The sequence below is a fragment of the Amaranthus tricolor genome, chromosome 7, assembly GCF_026212465.1.
Source record: "Amaranthus tricolor cultivar Red isolate AtriRed21 chromosome 7, ASM2621246v1, whole genome shotgun sequence".
Classification (NCBI taxonomy): Eukaryota; Viridiplantae; Streptophyta; class Magnoliopsida; order Caryophyllales; family Amaranthaceae; genus Amaranthus; species Amaranthus tricolor.
In genome coordinates, this window is record NC_080053.1 from 8,474,373 (window position 1) to 8,496,388 (window position 22,016).

At 32.3% G+C, this 22,016-nt stretch overlaps 1 protein-coding gene and 1 long non-coding RNA gene across 5 annotated transcripts; one reads left to right on the forward strand and one right to left on the reverse strand.

Annotated features, from left to right (window-relative positions):
- Positions 1–406: 406 nt before the first annotated feature.
- On the reverse strand, positions 407–13,071 carry LOC130817982 (uncharacterized). Its single transcript, XR_009043903.1, has 2 exons — positions 12,888–13,071; positions 407–1,035 (listed from the first exon to the last, which is right to left on the reverse strand). It is a non-coding gene; the product is annotated as an uncharacterized LOC130817982 (long non-coding RNA).
- Positions 13,072–13,443: 372 nt separating this feature from the next.
- Positions 13,444–21,571, forward strand: LOC130817658 (probable protein phosphatase 2C 59). Of its 4 annotated transcripts, none has more exons than XM_057683491.1 (10): positions 13,444–13,703; positions 14,032–14,089; positions 14,234–14,294; positions 15,627–15,754; positions 16,813–16,911; positions 17,015–17,173; positions 17,699–17,785; positions 17,877–17,968; positions 20,856–20,930; positions 21,020–21,571. In XM_057683491.1, the coding sequence occupies exons 2-10, from the start codon at positions 14,062–14,064 to the stop codon at positions 21,278–21,280; spliced, it is 990 nt and encodes a 329-aa protein (XP_057539474.1). In that variant the 5' UTR covers positions 13,444–13,703; positions 14,032–14,061; the 3' UTR covers positions 21,281–21,571. The 4 variants fall into 4 exon arrangements, with proteins under 4 accessions (XP_057539474.1, XP_057539473.1, XP_057539475.1 ...); XM_057683493.1 differs by having other exon boundaries at positions 13,533–13,703; positions 14,282–14,294; XM_057683490.1 differs by having other exon boundaries at positions 14,032–14,294.
- Positions 21,572–22,016: the final 445 nt, after the last annotated feature.

A 22,016-nucleotide genomic window follows, 5' to 3' on the forward strand; every position in this document is an offset into this window, starting at 1 on the left:
TATATTTGATTCAATCCCTAAGGGACATCATCAGTTCATTCCACTTATAGTTGAGAACGTACTAGGTGCCAATTCATTTCATAGGGACATTGAGCATTGATGTTGGAGCAATCTAAGATTGTATAGAGAAATAAGTATATACTTTTAAATGGGGGAGGATTGTTGGATAATTTAGAATATAAAAGGTTTTAAGTATAAGTTATAAGTATTCTAATTATACTAAAGTACAATAATAAGTATAACCTCATGGAAATAACTATTAAAATGCTGAACAAAAAGTGCTATAAATTTAGTAAGGACAAAAGGGTAAAATCTTGTGTCCAAAAGGAAAAAGAAACAAAGTGCAAACACAAATAGAAAAAGTCAACTCGTCGCTTAAGGGAAACCCGAGTCGGCGCTTAAGTGACGTGTCATGTCGGTTTGTTTATGGGCGCACTTTTTGCGGGTTTCCTTCATTTGATAAGCGGTTAGGATTATTTTTACCTCAATCAACCCCACTAACATGCCACTAAGTGACATGGGATAGTGGGGATCATGGGGTTAGTGGAAGGTCTAATCCTACTCCTATATTAGAAGATTAATTCTAAGGTTTTAGCATGCTAAAAAATGCTCTTTTTTCTTTTTTTTTTTTTAATTATTTTTTTCACTCTAGCATCCCAATTTCATTCTCTAGATGTTCTTAAAAGTGTAGGAAGTTAACTACTTCTTTTCATTTTATTTTTGAATTTGTAACACCCTCAGAATAGGTCGAATTTTTGAAACACCTTTAAGAAAAACATGAGCCAAAACCTACTCATGGAAGTGTTACCGCCACATCTATTTCTAATAAAATAAATGTAAGGCTGAACGACTAAGAAATAACTTAATAACTTTAAATCCAACAAAGGGTCTTACAACATAAGAAAAGATTGAAATGTAATCTGTATCCATATAAAATTTAAACAACTTAAGGTAAAATTTAAACTGAAATACGACCCTAATAAAAGCTATATTTCTAAGTGATCCTCACTCCACGATTCCCACGCAATCAATAACCTGCAACATAAGAATGCAAGAAAAACAAGGGAAAAACTCCCAAAATCAGAAAATTGAGTAATTCCAACTCCATCCCGTAAAACGATTAAGTTTGAAAATGATTTAAGAAAATAAAATATAATTAAATTGAAAATAATTGTAGAAAATAATATATAGCTGAGTTTAAAAGAAAACAATTTGAGAAAACAATATATATAATATCACATAAACCAATTTATTAATTTGATATTTAATAATGACAAACACATTATAAATTTTTAATTTGAGGGAACGAGAACGCTAGTAGGCCGAGGCTTTACCCCTATACCTACTTCATCAAGAGGTCGTCACCCCAAATAATTCAAGGTCAGCAGAGTAGTCTCAGGGAACCCTAGTGTGCACATCCCTTCTACTTGGATCACAACAAATAGAAGGAAGACCAAACATCATATTAAGTATCAGAAATAATAATACCTGTCGGTTGCTATACTAACCAAATAGGACAACCTGTTCATCACCCTTATACTTGGATCACAACAAATATAAGAGCTTCATTTCCCTTGTGTTACACTTTACATGATTTAATATATTTTAATAATTAGTCGCGTGCACACAAACATATAATCAAACATACATTATATATTTTATTTTATGATCATAGGTTTACCCAAGAAAATATATCTCAAGAATATTCAATTGCAATATTAATGTCATAATATTTTCCTCCCAAATTTAATCGCATTTGCAATCATTATTAAAATAATAATATAACTTTCATCAAAATAATAATATTATAAGTATTTCTCTTTCAAATAAATCGTATCAAATTTCGTTATCAAAATAATAATATAAATTTTATCAAAATAGTAATTATAAATTCAAGTTTGACAAAAATAATAGTAAATATAATTTGAGAATATATAAAATATAAAATCATGCATCCTATTTACACATATTAATTATCACGTAGCACATAATACTAACATGATAGTCCTAATTAGATGGACATTGAGAATTACCTAGTCACGCGATCCTAGATAACGTACGCTCCTAATAATCTCTGTCTACGAATCCGTTGTCTTTAATATCAAAATCTTGTCTTTTCTTGATTAAATTTTAAGCAATTGGAAGATGGAGGAAGTAGTTTGTAGGAGAAAAAGGAAGTGTGAGTAATAATGTGAATGAATTAAGGGTAATTGGTTTAATTTATAATAGGTAGGTGACTTAGTTATAAGATTTAGAGGGAGAAGTGGGAAGTTATTTGTTAATGGAGAGTTATATATATATATATATATATATATATATATATATATATATATATATATATATATATATATATATATATATATATATATATATATATATATATATATATTTAAAAAAAATTTCTGAAATTTATTTATTATTATTATTATTATTATTATTATTATTATTTAAAAAAAAGGATGTTACAGAATTTGCCCTATATAATCTCTTATTCTTCACACTAATCAAGTATATAGTGCTTATATATGATTGCAAATTGCTGTATCTCAAAAGTGTTTTCAATTTCGTAAGCCTAAGCACCAAGTAGGCGGAATAATGCTTTTAAAAAAACTAGATTGTGCCTCAGTTTGGTATCAAGATTCCAAATACATTACATTCTAAAAGTATCTTCTGTTTGGGCCAGTCTTATTTCAAGTCATTTATATTAATGGTAATTTCTAGAAATTTGTAGTAGGTGGTCAAGATTTGTAATTTCGTTTGAGTGCTTGTAATCTCTTCAAGTTTTCTTATCAATACAACAATCTATATCGATACTTTAGATATAACAATCTAAAAGTGTTAGCTTTAGATCTCACACCACTTTCTCTATACTTTATATGATGTATGAGTTCAAAGAATCATTTCTCCATGGTGTAATTGAATTAATTTAGAATTTATCTTTTATTTTGGTTTTAACAAAGAATGCCACAACTATTCAGTAACTCATATGAGAGATTATCTATTAACGAAAGTGCTCTCATAAGGCCATTATGGTAACATTCAATTTAAAAAATATATTTTCTTATTTCTCTAACTTCCATTTTAATCAAATTTAAAAAAAAATAAATATATAGTACATAGATAAAAAAAAAAGGCAAAAATAATGAAAGAACTTTAGCTTTATAAAATAAGATACTTAATTGAGTTTCTAAATGAGAATAATTGATTAAAATAATATTTTCAGACAAAATACCTTATGTAAGTCGTACAATGCCTACTTTCGTATTTATAATATTTACTTTTGGATCTTAAAAAAATCTATTTTTGATCTTAAAACACCTAATTTTGGTCTTAAAAATATCTATTATGAGATTCATAACACCTACTTTTATGACTTATAGCACCTACTTTGGATATTAAAACACGCACTTTGGATCTTAAAAACCTACATTAGGTCTTGTAATACCTACTTTAAAATTTAAACGCCTACTTTTATCTTAGAACACCTAATATTAAATCTTGAAGCTTTTAGGATCTTGTAATATGTAGTTTAGATATTAAATGCCAACTTTGTTCATTCTTGTCTAATAAGTTTTGTATGTTACTCATCATCATATTATCGTCATCATCAAGATCTCATCACCTTCATTCACCAAACTTCATTTTTCATCTCATTGCATCATCAATCTTTTCATCAAATCTTCTTTTTATCCTTTATGATTAAGCCCAAAATATTCAATACCCTTTATTTTCTTAATCTTCATTTGCGTTCATACCCATTATTCTCGTTTATCATAATCTTCAATCATTATTAGCATCATCCTTATCATCTGCATCATCATCATCTTCATCATTGATCACTATTACCGTCTTCATTGTCAAACGTCATCAGCAACTTATATCTTTAACTTTTTTTAACCGAATTGATCAACGAAATATTCTTAGTGGAAAACATTCTCGTGATAAAAGTGAATGATGGAGATGAAAATGGAGAAGAGACTGAAGAAAATCATGCATCTAAAATCATTTTTTTCTTTTACTTTATATCTTTAAATTGTAAAATCTTAGTTTGACCCAATATCCATCCTTCTCACTAAGAGACGAACGTACGCAATAATTAGTGTCTAATATTAGAAGTGTTTATGTGCAGGCTTAGAGAGAAAATGGGTCGGGTTTACAACTAAAAAGTCACCCATCAACCTAAAAATATAGTTTGTCTGCTTTATCAGGTCTAAACTTTTTCTTAGTAGACGAGAATCGTGAGTAAACGAGCATAATTTTTATTTAAAGAAGAGGAAAAGAAATAAAGTAGCATAAAATATATTTCGTCTTAAATGTAGAGGTTCGAGGTGGTAGGAACGAAAGTTGAAACTGGATCTAAAAGTAGTGAGCAACGGTAGTGGAAGACCCTTGGTAAAAACATCAGCATACTGAGAAAAAACGAAACCTTGAGAGCTTGAATAAGACCGAGATCCATCTTCTCACAAGCAAAATGTATATCCATCTCAACGTGTTTCATTCGCTGATGTTGCATATGATTTTGTGCATAGTTATTAAAATCACAATTCTGATCTACAATTCTAGGACTTTACGATCCAAAAATAAGTGTGTAGCATTTGAGAAATATTGTAGAATTAGAAATAAATATCAAGAATTAATTTGGGTCAAATATAAATGGAATTGAGAAAGTAATAGTGGTGTAGAACATGAGAAAACAAATTGGACTTTCCCTAAATTCTTGTTTTTTCTCTTCTCTTATTTTTACTATGTTGCTTTTGCCTTCCCTAAAAATCAGAATTAACCTCCCTTATTATTTTCCCTAAACACCCTAAAATCAGAATTTATTATCTTTGTAAACTTCAATCGAGATATGCATAATCTCTTTCCCCAAAGTCATCTATTCCTCCCTCTCCTTGCGTTAGAACCAGGCAGCATTCTTCCTCTTCTTCCTCCATTAGTCCTTGATTTTCGTGCACCCGAGAACCACTACCTGTTCCCGGTGGTCAATCCTCAAAACAGCCGGCAATGGTACCGGTACTCTAGCCGATTCTGTGTCTTGTTCCGGGGAAAAACTGCAACAAACCAACTTTGTCCTCCTTTTTTTTTTTTTTTTTTTTTTTTTTGTTTGTGAATCTTGGAGGTAAATGACAAGCAGAAGTCATTAAGCCACAACTTTTCATCAATAGGAATTCCTAATGCAAAAGGTAGTGCCTCTTGAATTAATAATTTTTTTCCGTATCATATAGCACATATATTTATACAGTATCCTTGTTCTTTTATTATTCAGTCCAAATTCTTATTACTACCCTTTAAACCATGAACTAATTAATTGATTCAAAGATTTCATTATATATACTTGATGTAATTGAAATTGTTGGATCTTGAGAGGATTGGTTTGGATTAAAAACATACAGGGTTTATGGATTTTATTAAGGAATATTTGAAAATATTAAATGCTAGATATATTAGACATTCTTGGACAAGTTATTAAGTAATTTTTGGGTATTGTTGAGTTAGGGATAACATGTGTATTTTATGTTTCGACTGTAAGTATTGGAGAATAATGATTGTTGGGATAAATTTTAAATGATTTGATAATATTCTTGTAATGGTTTATTAGATTCTTTTGAGGATTATTGACCTTGGATTAAATGTTTACTTTTATGTTTAAATAGATATATAAAGAGGATTAGGGATGTGGCTTTGTTAATTTAGAATTTCGGTTATATTACGGTCTTAGGAGGAGATGTAATGAGTTATTCATTAGGATAAGTAGCATCAAAAGGCACCTTGCTGATTATGTTTATTGTTATGCTTCAAGAGACAACTTCATCAAGGAGCTCTTCTAGTTGTTTACAGTGAACCGATTGTGGCCATCTGAAGCATTGTGTTTGGTGAATAGTAGTAGTCCCTTAAAGGGTATGGTCAGACTTCAGATTTTGAAAATTCTTTTATTAAAGTTGTTTTGAAATCGAGGACCAAATAGAAGTGTTTGATGTAAGTGTGACAAAAATACCTAAAAATATGATAGAGGACCAAGAGCCTCCATGCAAACTCAAAATTCGGCAATTGGATAATTTTTTTGTACTGATGATGTGTTCGTTTTGGAGCACATTTACTACCTTAATATAGTGTCGAGTCTCGTTGTTTTACATTTTTTTAATACATATAACTTGATCTTACCTTGTTATTGTCTCTGAGGTGTTTTGAGGTTATCTCAGGTGTTTTCGGAGATTTTGAGGTCAAGTAGCGTGAGTTCGAGACTGAAACACCATTATTAAAGATGAGACACACATATCGAGGCTCAAGCACACATTTCAAGCCATTCACATAAGCCCCGCAAAGTTCTGAAGCCTTAGGATACTTCGAAGACACATATCGCAATGATGCAAGGCTAATTCGGCCGAAGCCCCAATCCATTCGATCGAATGGACTATCAACAATCAAAATAAACTTGCTCAATGTCACTGGAAACCTTGAATAACAGCCGATTTGGTCGAATGAAGTTAGACTTGTGTGAATGAAGTTCCCATTCAAGCGAATGGGAATTGAACTTCAATAAAACATGCTCAAAGTTGCTGGAAACACCGAATCAAGGTCCATTCGAGCGAATGGCCTTGCATTCGGTCAAATGCTTGCGTAATTTGGGCGAATGGAGACTTAAAACAGCGCAGTTTTGTTTCTTCGCAAGTCGTACTTCGTGGGCTATTTTAGGGCTTTTGGTGCTTTTATGCCTAGGCTATATATACCCCCTATTTTTACATGTAAACCCTATGCCTACTTTGAGAGCTTCTTGCCTCAACTTAGAACATCATTTTACTTGCTTTCATTTACATTTCTTTCCTTAGTGTAGATTTCAATGCTTTCTTTATTGGTTTCATTAATTTTCAAGCATTGTATTTTGGATTCCTCTTATTCTTTCCTTCAAGCTTTTGGTTTGTGGAAGTTTTATTCATCTTTGTTGCGTTTTTGCCTTTGAATACTTGCATTTAATGCTTTTATTGCTTTCTTTACATTTGTTAGAGTTGTTGTTGCATTTATTGCTTTATTAGTTCTTCAATATTTCTTGCTATCATTTATTGTTTTCTTTATTGTTTCTTGTTGGTTTATTTCTAGTTCCTCATGCCTTCAATCATGCTTCTATTTACTTCCCTTGCTTTAGTTATTTCTAGTATGTGTGAGTGTTTATTTAGTGAAACTCTAGGTTTGGGGCTTGTTCTTCATGTGTTAGGTTAGTGTTGAGGTTTTTTTTGATTGATTGATTGATATTTGATATGAATCTTCTCCTGCCGCTCCTTAGGAGACATAGCGCGATTATAGGTTGTTCGTGTGATTTATAGGGTCACAAAATTCCTCTCATTATCTAGAGTTTCTCGATTGATTGTTGTTCGATCTCCCTTGACTTAGCTTTTCATGAGTTCATAGAGAACGATCTGGGGTGGATCCGCTCCATCCCCGTTTGTCTTTTATCATTATTCATCACTTTTGTATTTGCTTGTTATTGCTTATAGTAGTCTAGTTCATACACCCTTTCACCCTTTAACCTCCCTACATCATGACCTTTGTCTTCTTAGTCTTGTCCTCGTGGTTCGATCCTCGACTTATCACTGCGCTAGTTGTAGTGGTATTAGGGTGTCACAAATATTGTTGGATTCGGGTCTAGCATAAAACGACGTGCAAAAAAACCCGATATCAACAGAGACAAAATACCAAGTAAAAATGATATAATCCACGTACAGAAAATCATTGTTCACACACCCAAGAGATACCATATATGTAGCAAACCTATGGTAACAAGTCTGTGGCACTTGCTTGAGACCATACAAAAAACATTAAAGAAGACACACATGCTTATGTTTAGTTGCATCATAAAAACCTAAAGATTGATGCATATAGGTTTGTTTTAGTGAATCTCCATGTAGAAAAGTATTCTTCACACCCAACTAATGAATAGACCATTTTCTAAATATATATAACGACTAAAAATTGTACGAACAATGGTTCTTTTTACCACAGGACTAACTGTCTCACCTACTAATTGAGCAGGAAAAACATACAAAGCATAGTATCAGCAAAAAGGCTGAGTATAAACATACTAGTGTCCGTCAAGCAAGTTATTAAAACCTTTTTGATTTGAGTAAATTCATTTTGAAATATGCTTTTTCATTTGATAAATCATATTATCATTCAAACCCAGTTCAATGGTTCTATAGTCATTTCAAATTCTCATTTTTCATCATAAATCATAAGATCTCAATGGATCCAAATCAATTTCAAACTCATATCATAAGTTTGCATGAGTACTCTGTGAGTCATCCTGTAACTCGTTTGGTAGTCAGTCTATCGTCCGTGACATGTCTGGCAAGTGTAACACAATGGTATTGTGAACAATACGCACTCAGCATTTGTGAGTCGTTTAATCATGCACACATTTGCTGTGGTGTATGTACCCGCCATTTAGGCTAAAATATTTTTGTATATAATATATATTTTGTAATTTCAATAGCATTTGAAAGTCAAAACTATCAACTTTTTCCATATGATAAACATCTTTAATTTGCAACATAGCAAAACATACTTTATTTGCGACTTAGAAAAATCAAATCATAATATTTCCCACATAATAAAACATGCTTAGCATAATCATATCATCAAACATAACCTTTGTATTATATTGGGCATCACTAGCATGTATGAAAATGCATCGTAACAAAAAGTGATTAAAGTTCAATACGATTTTTCAAGGAAACCACTAAAATGTTTCGTTTCAATCCTTCTTAAAGTAAATATAACTTAAAAGGGTTTTGAAATTCATTCAAAACAACTAGAATATAATTCATAAGTCTATAAAATCATTATGACAGAAGATTTCATAAACCACTATTTTCTTAAATACGAGATAGTTTTGCCGGTAATAAAATCGATAATTGATTTACAAAACACATATTAATTCTCCAACAAGACTCAAATTAATCAAGTCATTATAATATCTTATTTAAAATGAATTTAAGGTTTGTCCCATCAGATTATTATTGGTTATGTGAATTTATAACGATCTTACGATTATTTAAATCCGTAAAATTTATAAACCATCTAAGTTAAACTTATTTATACTATGAGGCAGTAGGTTATTAATATAATTATAAATTTTTGATATAGATCAATTTTTACCCAAGTTTAATTAACAATATTACACCTTTTAATAAATAAACATTTTCTATTAATTTGATAAATTAGTAAAATTAATAATTAGATTAATAAAATTATACCAAAGTTTTAGAAGTCATATAACATGTTTATTAGGCCATTCAAACTTATAAAAGTCATGTATGATGTTTTATTATTTTGAATAGATATTTTATCGATAAATAGAATAAAATAGGTTTAAAATTATTTGAGTCTGAATAAAATATTATAAGAATTCAATGATATTCCAGAATCTATTTTAAGAGGTACAAAATTTAAATAACCATTAAAAATTATGTGGGGTATTTTTAATAATTAATATCGTTATTTTACCAATAAACCGAATAAAATTTATTTAAGTCCATATATGGTCACGAAAATGTATATAAATTTTAAAACATGTATCTACTGTTTATATAAGTCTCTCATAAAATTTTCATGTCCAAAAGACGTCATTAAGTATTTATTTTATATTTTACCGTTTTCTAACTTACCGATTATTAATAACCGAGTAAAAATTATTAAGGTTCTTAAACGTTAATAAAGTCTTTCCAAACTTTTACCAATTTTATTTACTTTCCATATGAGTATGTGATAAAAATTTCAAAGCTATATATCTTTATTTGGTAATTATTTTATATTTTACTAATTTACAATTTACCGATAAATAATTTAACGATTACTCAAAAATCATGAAAAATTCCAAACTAAATATATTCTGGAAAATTCCAAATCTAATACCATGTAATAAGAGTATTTAACACCTTAAAATACATTAAAATATCAATTTAACGAATAAATTTCAACAAAAATATCCAAGAGATTTTCTTAGCATATAGTTACTGGAAATTACTTTTAAAATGAATTTCAAATATTTTTCAAGTCCATATAACCATTTCCATCACAATTACCTTCCAAAAATATGTGACCCGGATCCGGATCCGAAATCCGATTTTTATACCGGGTATCCGATCCAGATTATCCGGTTTGCAAAAATCGGGTAAATTATCCGGTTTTAAAAACTGGATACCAGGTAATTCAGATCGGATATTTCGGATCGGGTTTTTTTGCACACCCCTAGTTTTAGTAGTTGAAAGTTTGAAGAATTCTAGTGTTTGTTCATGGATGAACTTGGGAGCAATGTGTTAGGGTTTATGGCTAGTTCATTATTCAGAAAATAGAGTGTTTTTGCTTTAAATATTTGCCTCTTGCATGCTTGTAATGATGCACATGCTTTGGGTAGAACAAATGGGGTTTTGGGTAGTGTGATTGGCTTGAGTGTGTAAGTGAACAAGGAGCTACTAAGGGGATTGGGGACAGCCATATTGGCTGCTGTTTGGGGCTGATTTGGGGTGCTTTTTGTCCTCAATTTAGTCTATTATAGTGTAAGAAAGACTTATCTAAGATAGTTAAAAGTTTGGGTAAAATTTGTTGTACATGTAATAAGTTATGTAACTTGTACTTCATGTTTAAAAATCACTTGTATATATGTATGAAATATTTAATTTACTCCCATCATGGTTAAATAACATGCTCGGGTAATAATTAAAATTTTCTCAAACTGTTATGGGTAGTTGCTCAACTTTAAGTTTTACCTCCAAAGTTTACGTTACTTGTTACGATTCATAATCACGTTACGAATTAACAAGTTTCTAATCATCGTAGAGATTTTTCAAATTACTACCATCACTAATTAAATTATAATTAGTAACGAACATATATATAAAAAAAATCGCTAAAAACGACTAATGAAATCTCATAATAATGCGATAGTTTCAACAACATCATTAAACCAACAAACATTCCTTTGGCTATCATAGACACATTAAAACAGATGAAGTAGATCCACAGCTTTTGGGCTTAAATTGTGTTAAGACCTAAACCAAACATACGTGGTTCAATCTCCCTTTCATCGAAAAGAATTGTCATCCATGCTATGCCCCATCATATGATCGATTGGTTTATTTCAATGCTTTCTAACCTCGAAATTTCTTGTATCAAATTAAAAGATATGTAGTCCATTATCACCTAGCAGGTGTAGATGGATGCCCCTACTGTATGTTAAACAAGGTCACCAAGTTGACTACCTTGTGAGTGTTTCCATGACCTTATTCAACTTGTTGCTGGAGGAGACTTTATTATAAAGTAGATACATAAGAGTAATGATGTCGGAGGGGCTATTTTTTTTATAGAAAAATCAGATTCTTTAGCCCTTGTTTTTGGTCTTTGCATGAATGTAATGATGTCCAACATAGATTAGAACAAAAGGGGTTTTTGGGTAGAATTTTTAGCTTGTGGATGTAAGGGTACAAAGGGCTAGAACGGGGATGGGGGACAACTATAGAATGGCTGGTTGGGGCTTTTTTTTGGTGATTTTTGTCCATCATTTGGTCTATTATAGTGTAGAAAAGGTTTATCTAAGATAGTTTAAAGTTTGGATAAAAATAGTTATACATGTAACAAGTTATGTAATTTGTGTTTCATGTTTATAATCACTTGTATACATGTATAAAATATTTAATTTACTCCCATCATGATTAAATAATATGCTCAGGTAATAGTTAAAATTTTCTCGAACTGTTATGTGTAGTTGCTCAACTTTAAGTTTTACCTCCAAAGTTTACGTTACTTGTTACGATTCATAATTACGTTATGAGTTAACAAGTTTCTAATCATCTTAGAAATTAGAAATTTTTTTCACTAATTAAATTATAATTAGTAATAAACAAATATATAATGCTACTGTTTCAGTCGAGCACATATAATAGATGCGCATGGATTTGTTTCTTTAATCATCTCCACTCAACCAGGTAGATGTGAGTAACTTTCATCACGACCCTCATTTATTTCTTTCAAGGTCAATTTTCTCATTTTATAAACATTACTAGTCTTCAATATGACACCAAATCTTACTTCCAACAACTCATCCAATGCTTTCCCAGATTTTTTATTAGCTGCCCACTTTATTGCAATATCATGTTGATCCTCATTGTATAATTGTATATTAGGTTCATTGTCCTTGGTTTATAAAGCATCGAGCCTAAGACTTTTCCTAATTGATAATAACTTGTTACAAAATGGGAGGGAATTTATGGCTTTTAAATGCTGTTTTGCATGGGCTTTTGGGGCTGTGGCTCAAGGGGTGGATTTTGATGCTTAATCAATGATTTGTTGCTCAGTAGTTTGATCCTCGAGGGGTTATAGATTATTTGATGCTTGCAACTTCCTAAGACTCCTAACTGACTTCATCAATGCACTCTCCTCTTTAAGCTCAACAACTGAAGTTACTATCAATTGCTCATCAGGTAAATTTGTAAACATCCTTGTTAAATCATCATTCCAATCTAGCCAATGACACTCTTTTTTATACACAAAATAAAAATCTGGGGTGTGTAGGCATGTCATTCCCTGAGTTAATACTCGCATTCTCCCAATTGATAATCATATCCATCAGCGTCTCTTTATTATTCTCTGGTACCGTTAATTAATTTCAGGACACTTCAATTCAAACCTTAAGATCACGGATTCCCGCATTCTATAACATGATAAACAATGGAACAAATGATGAAATCCCTAATCTTTAGCAACACAATAATTCACAAAACATATAAAAAAAAGCAAACCCTAATTATGCAAAAAAAAAAAAAAAAAAAAAACAATTAAACAAGTGGTGTTTGGTGTTTATTTTTGAGGATCCAACGAAATTGGGAAGAATTTCATACCTCGACGGAGATGAACAACAGTGTTGAGATTCCAAAAAATTAAAGCTTCGATGGAGATGAACGATTTTTGAACTCTTCGATCTTCCAATTTCACTCTTCAGGAAGATGTTTTATCCATAAATACAATCTCTAAATGTGGTTTGAAAAGCCTGAAAAAAAAGTGTGGAAGTTAGGTAAGTTGAATTCTAATAAAGAGCATTAATCGCATTTAATATCAATTAACATCCTAAATAACGTTTTTGACTCTTTAATACTACCTTCTATTCAGCTGAATTGTCTTATTTTTTTTGGCACTATTCACTTATCACTCTTAATTTGTATTTTACTCTTAATCTATAAGTTAAAACATAGTCATATGGGATCTTGTTTGATTCGTCTCAATACAAGGATTATTAATATCAACTTTTTATAATTTTTAATTAAGCATAATTTGAGATATTAAGAGTTAAAATATTGCCTCGACAAGTGTGAAAAGTCAAATGAGACAGTTCAGCTGAATAGGAGGGACTATTACTATTCAAATACGGTGTTAAGTTTTCAAATAAAGTATCTCTAATTTTTATATTAAATCAATCAAACTTTCTTTTATTACGTGGGTAAAATTTCAATCAAACTCCTCCTTGTTTCCCTATTTGCCCACATCACCTATTTCATTGTCAAACAAACACCCCTTACATCGGGAAGCTACAAATTTAACTGGAAAAACAATTAAATTTACTCCTATTATTTATTTCTTTATTATAAGATCCCCCTCTTTCTCCTGCTTATCTCTCCTCTCTCTCTTGGTGTCATTGATTGATTTTCATCATCATACAGGTAATTTTTCTGCCACCCTTTGTCGAAATTTTTTTTCTGTTTTGGGTAACGCAAAATTGTTGTCTTTTCCTCTATTTGAATTACTATGTATTTGTGGGAATTTTAATTGGGATTTGGATTGCATATCCTAAGCTTTAATATGTTGGATCAGATTAGGAATCATATTAGCTATTATCCATATATATTATGTTAATGTTTAAAACCTGATTATATTTGTGGGTATCTAACCTTTTATTTACAACAGTGGATTAATTTTCCTCAAACATGACATTAGGGGAATTCTAATAGGTTTTTGTGATTTACAAAAATTATTTTTATGGTTTTCCAGGTTGGATTTGGTTGTTATCAGTAATTGGAAATGTTTGTCCGCGTGCCACCACCTTCAGGTTGAATAAATTAATGAATGAATATAAAATTTATATTGACTGTTACTCTTGTTATTGTTGTTAGTTCCATACATCAGAATAAAGAAGATAGAAGTTGTTGGGTTTGTGAAAATTTGAGCAGTGAAATGGGTTACCTTGATTCAGTTTTGCAATCTTCCAATCAAATTCATGCTGAGGAACAACCTGTTACAGGAGGTGGCCTCAGGTGATTTCCCTTTTTATTTTTGTCTGTCTTTACAATTTTTTTGGATCGTGATGTATGTAAATGCAAAGGCATATTATACTCCCTCCTATCCTTACTTTTTGTCTCATTTGGAATCTTGTTTGATTACTCTCAATGCCAATTTTTTCAATAGAGGACCAACTCTTTTTTTTTATAAATTGTTAATTATATTTTTAAGGATTGCATTAGTGCATTGGGTAATATGCATTGTAAATGAGACAAATAGTAGGTATAGGTGGAGGTATGATGTTGTGATTGTGGATTCCTTATCCAATTATTGTTTTTTCTTATTTGGGGTTCAAGTTACTTATAGATTTGATGCTTGCTAACTATGTTTGACGGCTTGATCATGGGAATTCATTGAAGGGAGAATGAGTGCGCGAGGGTTTATAATGGCTTGAGGATGCTTTGTTTTGGTTTGTCTATAATATGAGTGTGTGCTATTAAAGGGATTATTGTGAGATGATTGTGTTGGAGGTAGCCAACTATGGACAGTGCACTTCGCAATTTAGAGGTCTTTTTATCAAGTTCATTCGATACCTATGCTGCAAGAGATTTTGACAGACTTGTGTTTAGACTTCGTGGATATGACTCTTTCCTTTCTAAGTGAAAGAAGCAAAAAGAAAATAAAATCATTATATAATTGCTTTTGTACGAGCCATTACTACTTCGGGGTTAACTCAGTCAAAATCTTTACCAAGTTTGTACAATAATATTTTTAATTGACTAATTAAAACAAGGAAAAGATAGCGGCAAAGAAGATTTTTCTGCATTTACCTATGGGAAGTATTATGTATAAGAATCTTGTTTTTAAGCGAACCTCTTTAACTATGAATAAGTGTTTATGATCTCATTTTTCAAGTCCCATAGTCGTTTATGTGAAATAGGGTTAAATGTTGTTGATGGTGGTTTCGGAAGGGAGTGAATTGAGGCATCTAATTTGCAACAATTTTGAGTTGGTAGTAAAAAATGCAAATCTTTATTTTGGAGGGTGTTTGGGTTGTACTGGTCCATCTTTCTTTTTTTCCTTGCTCGAGAATCAAATATGAGGTATTAGGGTAACCAATTATTGTCAATCACAGCCTACAAAATATTTTTCCTTAGAATAGTCCAAAAACATTGTTGTGGACGCTATTAATGTTAGAATAGCTCACAAAATAGTTCAGGCAACGTAGAAGAAACTTTATTTTGTATCACTATGTGCAGGGAATCTAAATGCTGAATACGAATATAGATTTTTTTATATTTTTCACGCTGTGGATGGTCTTAATGTAAGGTCTGACTTTCGATTTTTTGTGATCTTTATGTGAATAGCCAAAATGGCAAATTTAGCTATGGATATGCAAGTTCTGCTGGGAAAAGGTCATCTATGGAAGATTTTTACGAGACTAGAATTGATGGTGTTGATGGAGAAATAGTTGGCCTGTTTGGTGTCTTTGATGGTATCTCTCTCTCCCTCTAGACTTCTTCATGTGGTCGAGGATTCAGGTTTTCCCATCGTTTTTTCATGTATATGAAACTAATAATATCCCACTATTTATGATATGGTGTTGAAGATTTCATATATTTTCTATAATATATTAATGTTGGTGGAATTCTGTTTATATCTGATCCTGACCAGCTACTTGCTTTTGTTAGATGTGCATGCTTAACAATATACTAATTTAACAAGCAACACCCTCAGTTGGTGAATCTGTATATCCACATTTCTGATAGTGGCGTGTCTTTAATTTCTCTAGCTAGTAGCTATTTTGTTCAAGCCTTTGTATGGTTGTTCACGTGAATTTTTGTGCTTTGTTTGTAGTATTTTCTTTTAATTCTATATCTTTTTCCAAATTTTTGGGAGAACAGGATGATTTGATTAAATCGCCAAGGATATTTGATTATAAGTAAAAATTCATTATGAACGGACATATTACATTAACTAAGATAATTATGGCATCAAAGGTTGTAAATTTGCTAAGATACTAGGCATAGTGCAAAAATGCGACAACAGTCACGGTTGTGTTACAATACAATGATGCAGTTGTTGTTTCACCTAATATGTCGTCCAAAATCATGAGATATCTTTTGATATTACCTAAAATGCGGTTTTTAGACATTGATAGCGCATGTAATATCAATTCTATAAATTTAAAAACCTTTACAACGTGGCCGATACAACATGACGCGGCCTTTTTTTTTGCTTTATGATACAAGGTATGGAAAACACTTAAAAGTTGTCTTTAGATAACTTTCTAAGATGAAAAGCAAGATTGCAAATATGGGAGAGAAATCCATTATATAAGTTTTTGTTCTTTTTTTATATTTTTGTTGTGTGTATGTGCTTTCATTTGATTGCTTCACTTTGTAAAACCAAATAGCATTTTTGAACAGATTGTGCTTCTCTGCCCAATAAGAATACTGTTTTCTTCCCTTCAAATTGAGGCTGAATTTATGCTGTGAGATACTCTCACTCATCCATTGCCGTTAATGAACAATATTACAACTTCCTTTGCAGGGCATGGTGGTGCTCGAGCGGCCGAATATGTGAAACACCATCTTTTTAGCAATCTCATTAAGCACCCGAAGTTCATTTCTGATACCAAATCAGCTATAGGTTTGTGTTCCCAGAGTTCTTCACCTTGCTCTATCATTGTTTGGAAAGCTAAACTACTTGCTCATCATGGCCTTTATTTTGTCTTGTCGTACTCTTGCTACAGCTGATGCATACAGCCATACAGATTCAGAATTTCTGAAGTCTGAAAATTCCCAAAACAGAGACGCAGGATCAACTGCTTCCACTGCTATCCTTGTTGGTGATCGTTTGTTAGTTGCCAACGTTGGTGATTCTAGGGCTGTTATATGTCGAGGTGGTGAAGGCAAGTGCTGAATGGATATCCTTACATCTGCCTTAAAAACTTTATGCTTCTACTTTCTTATATGTTTAGAAATGGAAGTTAACTCCATTTAGTATTATGGTACTGGAATTTTATTGGTATCATCTCTTGACATCCTTAAATTGATTGGACCAAACACAGTTATTAGATTTGTTGTGTATTGGATTAATCCACATTCTGCAGTTATATGCACATTTTGGTTTTCTTCCTTTCATGCTTTATACTTATCTCTGTAGAATTTTGTATAATGTGTTACTTAATCCTTAAAATGAAGTTGGACACTTGCTCTGCATATGACCTTGTTTGACCTTATTGTAGTTCGGTGATGAAAAGATTGGTACTGAATTTCTAGAGACAGTAGTCTATCTAATGTGTTTGCATTGACATGTGAGTAAAATGTGAGGGTCTTCCTTTGGAATGTTTGCTTGTGAATAGTCAGGCAATGTTTTTATGCAATCAGCTTTGTTGGTTTGGCCACTCATCTCGTCGATATATTAAATTTTGCAGCTATAGCTGTTTCCCGTGATCACAAGCCAGATCAAACTGATGAACGGCAACGGATTGAAGATGCAGGAGGTTTTGTTATGTGGGCTGGTAAGGTTTTTAACACCTAGTGTTTGTAATTTCAATACCTTTCATCAGTGTTAAACTGATCTGTTTTACATGGTGGATTTTTGATAAATAGGAACTTGGAGGGTTGGAGGTGTTCTTGCTGTTTCTCGTGCTTTTGGTGACAAACTTTTGAAGCAGTATGTGGTTGCGGATCCTGAAATTAAGGTCAGGTGAAGAAATTCATGTTTAGATTATAATATAGGAAAATTTGCTCAAAATAATCCAAACTAGCACCCGTTAGCCGGAAATAATCCCAACTTTCACCTGAATTTGTTCATGACATACCCTACGACTTGTTAACTGGGATAGTAGGTTAACTTCATTTTAAAAAAAAAAAAGAAAAAATAAAAAAAATAAATAAATAAAGGAAAAAAAAGAGAAAACACTTACCGCCCAAGCGACCACCATCTTCGCCGACCTGCAACCACGACATCACCCCATTCCATCACCATCTTCGCCGGCCATCTTTCAAATTGCATCACCACCAAAATCTGGCACCCACCTCCGTCTGCACCGCCATAGTCCTAATTGATAAAGCACCTCAAGCACCACCTCAACCCCAAAATCGATTGAAATTGATGAACAAAACCCACACCCATGTTTGATTGTAGTGGTTATGGTGGTGTGTGGTTGTGGTGGTAGCGATTGTAGTGGTGGTTGTTTTGTTGTTGTGCGATTGTGGTGGTGAGAGGTGTTATGGTGAGCAGTGATGGTGTTCGATTGGTGGGAGAGGAGGGTCAATGATGGTAATCGATTGAGGTTCGAGCAAGATAGCCGATGTTGTTGGCGGTTATTGCTAGCGTGGCTGGGGGAGGATGGCTGGTGGTTGGGTGGCCGATTGGTGGTGGAGGAGGGGGTTGGGGTATAAAGTGTTTTTTCTTTTTTTATTTCCTTTTATTTAGTTTTTTTTTTCTCTTTATTAAATGAAGGTAACCTGCTTTCCGTGATCAATTCGTAGGGTAATGCCATGAACAAATTCAGGTGAAAGTTGGAAATATTTAAAAATAATCAAAATTTGGGATTATTTTCGGCTAACAGGTGATAGTTGGGATTATTTTGAGAAAATTTTTCTATAATATATAGAAGTATATTTTTACTACTATTCGTATCTGCAAATAATTGTTGCATCGTCTCACTTTCCCATAATTAAGGATGATTTGATTCTACTAGAAATCTTTTATTGTGTTTGACCGGCTTTGACCATGTCCCAAAATCCTCTCAATTTGATTTATAGTCTGTTTGCATAACATTTTAGGAAGAAATTAGAGGAGTGAAGGAAATTAAGTGGAGGGAACGAAAGTTAAGGGAAAATTGATGTATTTTCCTTTCAAATCTTTCCAATGTTAGGAGAATTTGTTGTGTACAAATTGTGAAGGAACTCTTCTATTCAATTCCCTTCCCTTTATTTCCCTTCTTTTCCCTTTTTAGTATCTAATTGAGAGAAATGGCATCCCTTTGTTTCCCGTTTGGTCTCCAAATGAAAGAAATGACATCCCTTTGTTTCTCTCCCCTTCCTTTCCCCTCATTTTATTCTTCTTAAACATAGCATAAGGGTGGTGTGGAGAACCCAACCACAAAGCATTACTACTAGTTTATAAACTTTTCATACTTTTAGAAGTAGCAATTTTGACTACATTTATTATGTCATGATGGCATAGTATTTTGACACAGCTATCTCCGACATTTTAGTGGCCCTGAGCGAAATTGATTTGTGGGCCCTTGAAAAATGAACATGTGTCCTATTATTTTTTAAAAAGTGATGGTTGACAAAGATTGAAATTTTTGATAGGTCAAAGTTCTAATGTCCATAAGTAAAAAACCAACCATACTTTTGATGGTCCACCATCCATATTAAATGATTCTCAAGTTAGAAAGTAAAATGCTTATAATGCAATTTTTACTAGTACACTACCCATAATAAAGTTTAAAAAATGATTAAGAAACAAGTAGACACCAATTTCCACTGAAACATTAGCAAAAAAGCGATGAACTATTCCGAATATTTTATTAAATCAATACACACATGTAAAATATCGAGCAATAACAATTAGTCAATTGAAGAAAAGTAATTTATTCTAAATCGCTTATATGTACCTACAAGAATAGAAAAAACTTGATATTTTTTTATAATAAAAAAGAATTATGGGCTCTCACAAATCAGGTCCTAAGATTAGTAAAAAAAACTAATTTTAATAATCAGGCTAAAATTGAAACAAAAGGAAAAAATATAGGCAATAGTTGAAAACATAGGTAGAATTTATATTAATCATAAACATACAGCTTATGTTGTAACACTATAGTAACATTATCATTTATCACCAAGCTACCACTAATTATTGAAAGCTTAAAGTAATGAATATATTATAAAGAAAATAAGAAGTCCAAGAAAGTAAGAGGCCCTGAGCTCCGCCTGCTCTTGTTTATGGCTGGGCCTAGTATTTGAGTTTGGAAAGCTGACCTCTTTCCCTATTTTCACTAATATTTTGCCCCAAACTTCATGTCTTCTTAATCAGCATGATTTGCACGTATCTCATGTAGCTTCTATCACAATGCCTTAAGAAAATTCTCGCTTGCTCCATTTTCCTTGCCACATCTATATTTCTAGTCCTGTTTGACCATGTTTGGTTGAAATTGCATCTAAAAGTAGCATGTGTACTGTTTCTTGTAAAATCATTCAGAATTTTCCCTCTAAATCTGGAATTTTTCTGTTTTGTAGTCCCTTTTCTCTTTGTTCTTTAGTTCATTGTGTATGTAAATAAAAACATATTCAGTATGATGCTTGTATATTTTGTTTTAAAAGATACACCCTCCCTTTGCCTTCAAATAAAATTTACCTGTCTATCTCGAAAATGCATGATGCTTGCGTCAATGTAGCTTTCAGTAGACATATACACCTTGTGCCGAAGATGTTTCATAATAATTTTCCGGTTTTGTTTTGCTCTTTTGAGATTTAAACATCCATACTTCATGGCGTACGTCTTACGGCCATATTGTTGCGTATAAGATAAGCTACAACATTTTGGTCAAGTTCTAATGTATATCTGCTTCACAGGAAGAAAAAGTTGACAGTTCTCTTGAATTCCTTATTCTTGCAAGTGATGGATTATGGGATGTCGTCTCTAATGAGGTTTGCTTATATATTCTCTGATGAGTTTCATCCCTTTTGATTCGTGCTTTTCTGATTGCTTCTGCTTAATTATTTCGATAATTTTCCAGGAAGCAGTTGCTATGGTGAAACCCATCTTGGATTCTGAGGAAGCAGCAAAAAAGCTCATGCAAGAAGCATATCAGCGAGGCAGTGCAGATAATATCACCTGTGTAGTTGTACGGTTCCTGGAGAACTGCGGTCGTAATGATTCCTCGAGTCAAGCCTCAGGCAAGCATACTGATTCTTCTAAGAAGCCAACTGGTGGCCAGGGCGATTTCTCAAAGCAGATATCTGACAAACAGGGTGACCCCGCTAAAGTTTCCAAGTAAATCTTATGGGTTTGCTTTTTAATTCTGACTAGTGGCTGCTTATACAAATAGACTCAGATGAAATTACAACTTGTTCATAGATTAGTCGAGAAACATATGGACTCGGCGGCGATGTAATTGTAATTTAGATATCGTGGAACACCGTTTATGATCTAATTTAACTATATACGCCTAGATGTGATAATATGACTTGTAAAAAAGCTGAGATTCGCCATTTACCGTTTTCAATGGTAATCAGGAAGCTCACATCTGCATTTGTTAATGTATACATCGACTGAGCCCATTCCTTTTTTTGCTTTGTGTTGAGTAATGATGTAGCATTACATAACATTGACAACTACTCATCACTCATCACTCACCGGTTTCTTATTATTTTTCATTTACGCACATTTACATCCGTTGAAGTTGCAATTGTTTCTTCAAGTAGCCAAGTTGAAACCAAAAATTGGCGGGCAAAATAAAAGTGATGCTAAATTTTAAGAGAGCCAAAGTCTTAGGCCTTGGCCCGGCAAAGGTATCTTTAATTTTTAGAGAGCAAATGGTTCTTCAAAGGCTGTTAGTTTAACATAAATTTTAAGAAAAAGGGTAGAGGGGCCACATGTGACGACATGGGAAGCGAGAGTAATGGTAAAAGTTGCTCCCTCTGAACCAATTTAGATGTCTCATTTGCTTGGGCACAGTTATTAAGGATGGTGCGGGTCCATTAAAAAGGGTAAGTAATAAATGGTAAGTAGTA

What these genes read in the sequence shown, in the direction of transcription:
- LOC130817658 (XM_057683490.1), top strand. Translation starts at nt 14,107, where the DNA reads ATGAATATAAAATTTATATTGACTGTTACTCTTGTTATTGTTGTTAGT. An exon ending in GTTACAGGAGGTGGCCTCAG is followed by an intron (nt 14,295 to 15,626) that starts GTGATTTCCCTT and finishes TTATGTGAATAG; the next exon opens with CCAAAATGGCAAATTTAGCT. An exon ending in CCTGTTTGGTGTCTTTGATG is followed by an intron (nt 15,755 to 16,812) that starts GTATCTCTCTCT and finishes CTTCCTTTGCAG; the next exon opens with GGCATGGTGGTGCTCGAGCG.